The sequence below is a fragment of the Halichoeres trimaculatus genome, unplaced genomic scaffold (assembly GCF_033239565.1).
Source record: "Halichoeres trimaculatus isolate MK-OKI-2021-1 unplaced genomic scaffold, fHalTri1.1 fHalTri1_scaffold_4, whole genome shotgun sequence".
NCBI classification, from domain to species: Eukaryota; Metazoa; Chordata; class Actinopteri; order Labriformes; family Labridae; genus Halichoeres; species Halichoeres trimaculatus.
In genome coordinates this window covers 15,664,953-15,674,979 of record NW_027437182.1, presented here as the reverse complement: position 1 = coordinate 15,674,979, position 10,027 = coordinate 15,664,953, and the positions used below count along the sequence as shown (strand labels likewise).

The 10,027-nt window shown below is 38.9% G+C and overlaps 2 protein-coding genes across 2 annotated transcripts; both read left to right on the top strand.

Moving 5' to 3' along the window:
- The first annotated feature begins 947 nt into the window (after positions 1-947).
- Positions 948-3,839, top strand: LOC141788803 (hydroxylysine kinase-like). The gene is made up of 5 exons (XM_074667879.1): positions 948-1,408; positions 1,600-1,905; positions 2,754-2,896; positions 2,999-3,179; positions 3,391-3,839. The coding sequence occupies exons 1-5, from the start codon at positions 1,405-1,407 to the stop codon at positions 3,837-3,839; spliced, it is 1,083 nt and encodes a 360-aa protein (XP_074523980.1). The 5' UTR covers positions 948-1,404.
- A 1,391-nt stretch (positions 3,840-5,230) lies between these two features.
- Positions 5,231-10,027, top strand: LOC141789601 (hydroxylysine kinase-like). Its single transcript, XM_074669099.1, has 5 exons — positions 5,231-5,315; positions 5,984-6,292; positions 7,935-8,077; positions 8,152-8,332; positions 9,492-10,027. Exons 1-5 carry the CDS (start codon positions 5,276-5,278, stop codon positions 9,935-9,937), a joined length of 1,119 nt encoding a protein of 372 aa, XP_074525200.1. The 5' UTR covers positions 5,231-5,275; the 3' UTR covers positions 9,938-10,027.

Sequence of the window (10,027 nt, the reverse complement as noted above, 5' to 3'; positions counted from 1 at the left end):
CTGGAACACCTGATCAAAGCCCTCCTTCCTCTTCCGCTCAGGACACAGTGCGGACAATTGAGAGGCCACTGTCTGCTGCAGAGGGAAAGGAGTGACAGCATGTAGTAAGTTGAGCCAGAGTTGGAATCAAAATCAGGAGATGTGCTCTTGCAAGTAGTAGCAAACAGAGTGAATGTCTCATACAAGGACACTCAGACACTCAGGAACACAAATTACAAAGTCTGATAAAAAAACGTCTTCTGTCTTGCAGATGGAGCAGTCCCAACCATGTAGTCACTACAAGTGTCAGAGTCACCTCTCACTAGGTTTAGTCAAACAAACAGTTACATGGTAACATTCCCAAGCTCAAGTGTACACATGGTTCAAACATGACGAGGAATACAAGCACTAAGGCAGAATGCATTTGTTGTACACCAAAAATGTTTTTCAAAATTTTATTTCTTTATAAGTATTTATTACTTTAATATCATATTTAGTAGGCTTTTGAACTTCCTGTAGGTTGGTGACCATGACCTCTCACCCTCAGTTTCTGCTTTACTGAGTTAGGATGGGGATACATCTAGTCCATTTTCATGTCACCTGCTTGCTTATTAATGGTCATTGTAAGTTACCTTATTACTGCACCATAGAAAAAAATGTGGAAGTAGATCAAACATGTACTGTTTTTATAGTTTTATGTACATTTAACCTCTACATAACCTCTAGTTTTTTAATATTTTTATGATAATGAATGAAATGTGAAATATGCATATGTAGATTTTTTTTACATCATTTTAGAAAACCTTTTGCATATACATACATACATACATATATATATATATATATATATATATATATATATATATATATATATATATATATATATATATATATATATATATATATATATATATATATATATACATAAAATTGTTGTTCTAAATGGTTAACAGTTGAAGTGACAAAAATAAACATGATGCATGATTGACAGTGAACTCCCTATCACCAGCAGGCTTTAACTACCAGAATATTTCACCCAAGTCTAAGACAGTTTGACACACCTCTTGCTTCAAGCCTTCAGGCTGCTATAAAATTCCTTCCTGTTTACAGTCATTGTTTAAGTCTATGTGGTGTGTTTTCTCACATCAGTAATGGGAGAAGTGTTTCTCAATAACTGTTTGTAATTGTATGTTTATGCCCTTCTAGCTGAAAATAAGGCACTAGATGTACCAGATGATTGTTTTTGAGAAACTCTTCAAATTTGTAATTTGCCCAAGTTGTGCGGATATAGTGGGGACATAGTCTGGAGATCTGGTTCAACCAGTTCTCCAGATACTGATGGAATAGAACTTTCGCACAACCTTGAGACAAACACTCCTCTCTCCCCAGCCTCTCAACTCTTATTCTACAGTTTCTTCAGAGACCATGGGTGAGTGTGTTCGTTTCTATTCAGTAGTCCTTCAAACATCTATCATCACTTTATGCATTGTGTTTTAATTGCCTTCACAGTCTGCAGAATTTTTCCCTTTTTTTCATACTGTAAATAATGACAAAAATAGCTCAATGCTGATATAAAAATTAGCTTTTTGACATTTTGTGTTATATTACTCTGTTGTGCAGATGATTCATCTGTCAGTCCAAGGCCATTGTTCAGCCTGCAGCAAGCAACTGAACTGACACTGCAGTATTATGGAGTGACTGTGACAGAGATCTCCACTCTGCCCAGTTATTTGGATCAGAACTTTTTCCTCATGGACGAGGAGGGTAAAAAGTATGTTCTGAAGATCATGAACTCAGAGGACAGTAAGGACACTACCCTGCTGGGCCTGCAGACCCTCGCCATGTCATTTCTGCGTTCGCATGGAATCCCCGCTCAGGTGGCTCTTCCCTCCAAAACAGGCCAGCTCGTGAATATGGTGGAAGCAGGTAAATAAATATTTGTCCTCACAATCCATTTTTTTTTTCATGTTTTATGTTTTATTTGTGGTTACTGCTAGTATTTTAAATGAGTTTTCATTATCAGATTATTGCCAAAGACAACAGCGGAAACAGACCTGCAATGTTTTTAAAAACAAAGAAAAAAGAAAGCAGTGAGCAAAGATTGTTGTACCTCTACCTCTAACTAAGTAAGGCATGCGTTTGTGTTCGTGACATTATCAGGTCAGAGAGGCAATGAAATCATTACAGATGATTGTAGATTTGCTCATGTACACAGCTGTTTGAGAGCTGTGAAGTTTAGTTTCTGTTTCAATCTGATTTTTAACCTTATTACACTGTTTTTACATAATTTTATAGAAGATTAAGATTGGGGTTGTGATGTAATACTTTAGTTCAAGGTTGTTATGGTGAAACATTACAGTGTTTACTGTGCTACACTAACTGTGTAGTCTGTTGAAAAGTGGGTTCATTGGATGTCAAAGAAGCCTGATGGAGTTTACAAGTTTAGCAAAGAGGACTTAAATCACCTTCTCCTTACACAAACATACCATTATGCTGTAATTTATGATGCACTTACTGTAGTAAGAAACAGCCGAGCGAAATTCAGACAAACTGGAAATGTGAGTTTGCGCTCACCAAGACAGACCAGATCTTTAATTTTTTTCATTCCAGTTATTCATTTGTTCAAGACAAAGCTCAGGAAACAACTGAATGAATTACAAAAGAATTTAAATAGTTAAATCCAGTTCTACTTGATGCTTTTATCTTAAAAGCTGAGTGATCAGGCTAAGGTGAAACCAATCATTTGTACTCTTTCACCTGCTTTACCCTGCCAGACTGTGAACATGGTGCCATGACCTTCTGTGTAAGGCTGATGACCTATCTACCAGGAAAAACCATTTCACAATCTCCAGTTACAACAAAAGATCTGTACTATGTTGGCAAGCTGGTGGCCAACATTGACAAGACATTACAGAAGGTAAGACTAGAGTCATAATAATCATGTTTTAGCTAAAAAAAACAATGTGCGACAAAAATAATGTCCAAAAAAACCTAAATGAAAATTTGTCTTTGTTGTCAGCTGGAGTCTCCAAACATGCATGCTTTACAAAAAGATGGAGGACTCTGGAGTTTATCAAATGTTCCTCTACTGGAGGATTTCCTGTCAGTGATGGATGGAGACCCCCTGCAGGATGTTGTCAAAGCAGTCATAGACCAGTATAGGACACATGTGCATCCCAAAATCAACTCTTTCCAAAAAGGTAATAGTAATTCTGTACACTTTATAGTTTGTAGGCTACAGCTTTAGGAACACAAGGTTTTGATGTGTTAAAAATGTATATCATAAATCAGTGGTGTCCTTTTTTCGTCTTTAACAAATACCGGATTAGTCATCTAACATGCACAGATTTTTCTTACAGTGTGTATACAGTAACAAGGGTACCTTATCTTTTTCATTATCGTTCTACATAGGAATAATCCATGGGGACTTGAGCGATCAGAACATCCTTGTCACACCTGATGACAGTGGGAAACATGTGGTTTCAGGTGTCCTGGACTTTTCTCTCCTCATGAATGGGTATTATGTGTTTGAACTGGCTGTATCAATCATGTACTTGATGCTGGAGAACTCCCATCCTTTGGATGTGGGTGGAGCAGTGTTGGCAGGCTGGCAGAGCATTATGTCTCTCAACAATGATGAAAAGGATTCCCTCTTCCTGCTGGTTCTCGGCCGCTTCTGCCAGTCTCTGGTTTATGGAAGGTACAATGCCAGAAAATACCCAGACAACAAAGAATATCTCCTGACTACTGCTGAGAATGGGACTAGGCTTCTCACTAAACTCTGGGAGCTGGGAAAGAGAGAGGTGGAGAGGAAATGGTTCATGGATGCCAGTGTGTTGTCAGAAGAGGCAGAAATGTAATGAAACAAAATAAATATTTTAACCCTTATGAATGTGTGAATTGATTTTACGTTAAAAACAGAAAAATGCACACTAGATGGAGGCATCATCATCACATTAATCCAACACCCTGTACTAAAGCATCTTTTTCAGAATAACTTGTGAAAACTCCAGCAGCCTTCAAAATTATTTGTCTTATAGGTCTAATGAAACCCCACACATTCTGTTTCTTCTTGAAGCAGCCGCCATTAAGCTTGTTCAATTGCCCAAGTCACACATTTTATCCCAAATAATCCACAATTTTGACCAAGGCTAAAAATAAAATGGCCTAAGTCACCCTCTTGACATACACCAGTGTCCTATATGACATAAAGAGCATGAGCCTTAAGATTTAAGCAATTTTACCAGATGGCCAGCATTATCAAGAGATGATTTAAGCCAAAAACTCATTTTCGCCAAGCAATTAATTAGGCCATTATTTTGATAGGCTGACCACATGAGACTTCACAAACACAACGGAGATAAATGAGAGAGAAAAAGACACTTAAGTCAAGCCAGCACACAAGTAGAAACACTCGGTCAAGCCAGCCCACACGTTGTTTTGTGGTGCGCGAATATATGACACATTACGGTTATAGCGACAAACGCCTCATTTCAAAGTAAAAGCAATCTGACTGATAGTACAAGGCGTGAGGGTTAAACTCAGATAAAAATCAGCCAATTCTGATGTGGAATTTCACAACAAAAGCCTTCTAAACTTTCAAATCTCACTGTATTTTGTCGATAATAAGATTTTAATTATTTTAAAAAAAATCTGTAGTTATGACTGATAGTACTTGACCTCAGGATGACACTCAGAAAAAAACATCTCATTCTGTAGAATTTCACAATATATGCCCTCTAAACGTTCAAATCTCACTGTATATCCTCTATAAAGATTTGTGATTATTAAAAAATCTGTAGTTATAACTGGACCATTCCACTTTAGACTGATAGTACTTGACCTCAGGATGACACTCAGAAAAAATCAGCTCATTCTGAGGTGGAATTTCACGATAAAGACACAACTCGTTTGCATTGATAAGTTTCCGAACTCACGATCAGATGCGCTCCAAAAAATGTTAAATAAATGATAAATTATCTAATGGTGTGGAATTTTACCAGTTAAGTGATTCGTGTGCCTCTAAACAGCACAGAGTGCAGGTATTCTTCACGTGAACATGAGCATGTTGAACATGAGCATGTTGAACCTGAATAAATGTCAGATCACAACAGATCGCTTCATGTGACGCTCCGGAGGATATATCCTATAGGACGTCCTATACGACTCCTACTAAAACCAATCTCCTCGATTCCCCTCTCTTCTCTTCATTTCGCGTCTGTCCTGTGAATCTCCGGTGGGAGGGACGCAAGTGGTGGAAGGAAGGATGAAACTTTAGAGCTTTGAGACGCACCCCATGTGTTGCTCAACTCCAGGCAAGCATACAACGCTGACAGGTAAGTAGGGTATCATGGTTTGTTGTGATGATTGGGTATTACGTTTAGTATGATTAGGTGATCTCAGGTAAAAATATTGTTAAAGAATATAAGAAGAGGAAAGTTTTCCTAAAATTTATTGAGATAGAAAAAGTAGGAGATCAATAAGCAATCAGGAGAAACATCGCTCGTGGGGCACCAACAGGCAGGGGTCATAGCCAGTTACTCTCTTAAAGTAAAAAGTTATTTGCGCAAGACAAAACCTAAAAGTCAGGATCACTATGTCAGAACTACTACTGAAACAAACACGTGTAGTTGCTTCTTATATCTAGATGGAAATTCACAGCTCAACCACAGAGTGCCTCAGTTGTTTTTTTATTGTATTATTTTTTTCCAATTCTAAATTAACCACCATATCTTAGTTTAAGATCACCTGTTGCTCTAACCCTGCCACTTTGGTAAATATGCCTTCCACCTTTCTTTTCTTGTCCAACGTCCACAACAGTCTCAGAGAAGTATTTGGGAGGTGGTGACGAAGTGGAAAGGGATTTAACCCTTTTTATACCTTGAGGCACATTTTTCACCCCTAACCTTAATATTAGTAATTAAAAAAAAAAAAATCAGGGGTCGAAAACACTGCTTGCTCATTTTTCCATGTCTGTGACATCCATTATATTTTTGTCCTACAGCAATAATGGCAGAGAAACATACCAAGCCCAACTTCAACCAGCCTCAGGTGGATGAGCTGGTGAAAAGGCTCTTCAAGCTGACGCCAGCAGAGATCTGCTCACTGCCGAGCTATGATGACCAGAACTTCTATGTGGCAGTTGCTGAGGGAGGCGAGTACGTCCTGAAGATAGTGAACTCAGAGGACAGTAAGAACGTCGGCATGATTGAGGTGCAGACATACGCCATGACCTTCCTGCACCAGAACGGGCTTCCTGCACAGACAGCTCTGCCCACCACCTCAGGAAAGCTCATGAGCCTGGAAGAAATGGGTATGACATCTTCCACAAAGTTCTGTTTCAGTTATACTGCAAAAACACTCCTCACAGCCCCTTTAAGTTACGGGATGCCTCACTTCCAAATACTTTGTTAGATTTTGATAAAGAATTTAAAACTCCAACTTTATTTTAACTTAAGAAATACAGCATTAAAGTAATATCTTAAAAGTTTTTCTAAGGCGACACTCCAAACCTAAATGGTTGCCAAGAGGCTAAGCAGAAAAAAAGAGACGTTTACCTGATGCACTTGACGAAAAATTAGCAAGATCAAGGAATTTTGTTTCTTGCTCATATTTTACGTTGCAACATAAATCCTAAGGCCACACAGTGTCATCACAAAACAAAGCACAGAGCAAAATTTATCAAAGTGAAAAGGGGGACCAGTTAAGGATCTTTCTCCCAGAGCAAATCAACCTCTCCCATACTCCTCCATGATCAAGTGGATCCAGTGGGATCTCGCTGTGTACCAGCAAAGTTGGTTCCACGATTAGAAAGAAGCTCTTTGATCTGCCCAAGTCTTGCAATGGAGCATCTCAAGGCATAGATAAAGGAGTCTGTGTTGAGTGAGAAGGCAACTTCTGTTTTAACAAAACTTTAGGTCGGGCCTAGCCCAAGTGAGCTTTATTCAGGTGTACAGGGTATATATACAGTGTGACAAACAAGATTGAATATTTTTGAACTTTACAAGAGGCCCTGGTCTTCCATGGCACATGCCAATGAGAAGAGGAGTTATATTTTGAAAAGAGGCCCTATTCTTTCATGGTACATGCTGTTGAGGAGAGGTGAGGATGTGATGGTGTGGAGTTAAATATTGACAAGAGGCCGTTTTTCCATCATAGAAGTGGAGGGGAAACGTTGAACTTTGACACAAGTGGTCCTCAAATTGACTCTGTTTGTAAGAACTTATTTATACCAACTTCCAGATTAACTGTTCTGGTAGCCAGACATGTGAAGATGACTCCATACCTTTTGACAAGGCTTCACCCATGCTTGACCCTAAATGGTCCAAAGCAGTCCACTCCTACACAAATGAATGGTGGATTGTCTGGTGTCACTCTCCTTGGGTAAATCTGCCATTTGCTGCTGGCCTGCGGCTCCATGTAACCTTCGGCAGATGAAACATTTAGCCAGCAATTCCTTTCACTATGAAAATCTTCTTGATGTATTTGCTAGAGGATCAGGTCAGAGATATGAAGGTCCTTTGCTAGTATTGCAGGATGTTTGGACTCTTCTGACATGGTAGCCTTACAAAGTCTTCCACCAACTCTTAGCATACCATCTTCTAGCCTGGGATTCAGTGTGTGAATGTGGCTGTGTCTTTTCACAATTTCTCCCCGCTGAAGACTGATGAGCTCGTCTGGTTCATGGTTTCAGTTTAATTTACCAAAAACTTGGTGAGTGGAGGAGTTTTAAATTCTAAAAAAAGTCATAAAAGCATGTAAGGATGCGATATCTGTGAATCACAGGTAGGCATTATGACAAACTGCTGACCTTTGGCCCATTTGTCTGACATTCAGTTTGAGGCATGTTTCTGCAGGCTGAAAGCTAAAATACCACTTTGAAATCCTTGCACTTTTTTGTCTTTGTGTGCTAATAGTAAAGGCCTGAAATACTAATCATTTTGTTTTTTTGATAGATTGTGGTTATGGCAGTCAGAAGTACCTTGTGCGGCTGTTGACTTATCTGCCTGGGACCACCATTTCCCAGTCTACTTTAACACCACAGTTACTGTATGAAACCGGCAAGACTGCAGCCAGGATGGATCTTATTCTCCAAGAGGTAGAAACTTTAACATATGATTTGTACTTTTTCTTTGCCATCTGCTCTCTGTCATCATTACACATATTTTTCAGATTGATCATCCTCATTTGAACGCAATACAGAGAGAGAATTTTATCTGGAGTCTCTCAAATACCCCCCTCCTGGAAAGATACACCCATCTGTTGGATGGAGACCCTCTACAGGAAGTAGTGAAGTCTGTTATTCACAAGTACAAAACCTTTGTGGTCCCCAAACAATCCAACTTCCGCAAATGTGAGCTTGATTTACCTATATATATGCTTTTCTACTGTATCATATGAACACATTTTTATCATTTGTGTGAATAACTAACTTCTGACTACATGAATGATGTCAATATTTTCCTTACAGTTGATGATTTTCCTAAAAGATCTTTTCATAAATTACATTTGGAATTCCCAGCATCATGCTCTGTCTAAATATTGGCATGTTTCTTAGAGGAGTCAACCTGAAATATTAAAATAAATGGAGCTTTCACTTGATTTGTACAAGGATGCAGCTGACTTTGCCGGCTGACTATTACTATGGATTACATTAAACATCGTCTGTCATCCCCTTCAATGTTAGATCCCTGCTCCAGGCTGTGGCTGACAGATGAAACATCTTGCCGTTTGTTTTTGAAAAATCTGTTTTAAGGGACAGGGACAAGGCTGGATAGCTTGTTAGTCTTATTAAACAAGCTGTAAAATACATATTTACTAAATGTTAAGAGTATGGAGTTGGAAGAAACAGGTTTTAACCCTTTCACCTGCTGCCCAACTGTTTGGTAGGGCAATTTTTGAGTAGCTATCACGTTAAGAAATGTTGAACTGCCTTCAACATACTTGCTGGGTTGTCTATACAGCTCTAATTTTTTTTCTGTTTTTTTGTGCTTTCTGATTTTAGGGCTGCAACAACATAAAGACACAATGATACAAAAATTACAGAAAATAATTCTTACATCGTATTTTTTTCTCTTGGAGGGGAAGCAGAGATTGGTGTTTTGAAGAAGAGTGACCCTGCCAACTTATCATTTTTAGCCTGATGCACCCCTCAAAAAGAGAATAATCTAAATGGTTTTAGATTGTCATGAAGCATTTGTCTAATAAGGATATCTGACATTGTAATTAAAACATTAATAACAGAAAATATCTGGATAATGATCGCCAGTTTACAGGGTACAGCATGTACGACTGGTTAATAACTTGGATATTGTAACTTTAAAGTTTTAACATCCTACAAAGGGCACAGATCATTTTTGAAACTTTCCTCACCTTCCTTGTTGGGAGCTCAGCTTTGGTTTTTCACTGGCACCATGTATCCTGTCAACTGATGCAGTATGTGTTCTCAGATATTTCAGTAATTTGAATTCTCTTGAATAAAAAAAACCCTTGTGTTTTCTTTTTTTCTTTAGGCATTAACCACGGTGACTTCAATGACCTCAATATACTCGTGCAACCTGATGAGAATGACGGCTACAAGATCTCTGGCATCCTGGACTTTGGAGACATGAACAGTGGATACTATATCCACGAACTGGCCATCACCATCATGTGCATGATGACAGAGCACCCTAATCCCATTGAGGTAGGCGGACCTGTCTTGGCGGGCTGGGAAAGTGTCCTTCCCCTGAATGAGGCTGAAAAAGACTGTCTCTACCCCCTGGTACTGTGCCGCTTCTGCCAGTCATTGGTTTTGCCTCGACAGTTTATGCTATTGTACCCAGAAAATGTTGAATATCTGATGCTCTGCTCTAGGAGGAGTGTTGACCTTCTCCCTATGATGTGGGAGCTTGGGAAGGAGCAGGTGGAGAAGGTGTGGTTTGAGAGTGCTGCTCAGTTCGTTGACAGGAAACGATAGGTGTTAAAGAAAAGCTTTTTACAAACGATTGCACATGAAATTTTGATGTTAATAATATTGTAAATTGATTGTGTAAAAATGCTGATGGAA

Excerpts from the sequence above, each read along its gene's own strand:
- LOC141788803 (XM_074667879.1), top strand. Across the intron at positions 1,906-2,753 it reads CGTGAATATGGTGGAAGCAG|ACTGTGAACATGGTGCCATG; the intron begins GTAAATAAATAT and ends TTACCCTGCCAG. Across the intron at positions 3,180-3,390 it reads AATCAACTCTTTCCAAAAAG|GAATAATCCATGGGGACTTG; the intron begins GTAATAGTAATT and ends CGTTCTACATAG.
- LOC141789601 (XM_074669099.1), top strand. The coding sequence starts at position 5,276 with ATGTGTTGCTCAACTCCAGGCAAGCATACAACGCTGACAG. Across the intron at positions 5,316-5,983 it reads CAAGCATACAACGCTGACAG|CAATAATGGCAGAGAAACAT; the intron begins GTAAGTAGGGTA and ends TTTGTCCTACAG. Across the intron at positions 6,293-7,934 it reads CATGAGCCTGGAAGAAATGG|ATTGTGGTTATGGCAGTCAG; the intron begins GTATGACATCTT and ends TTTTTTTGATAG.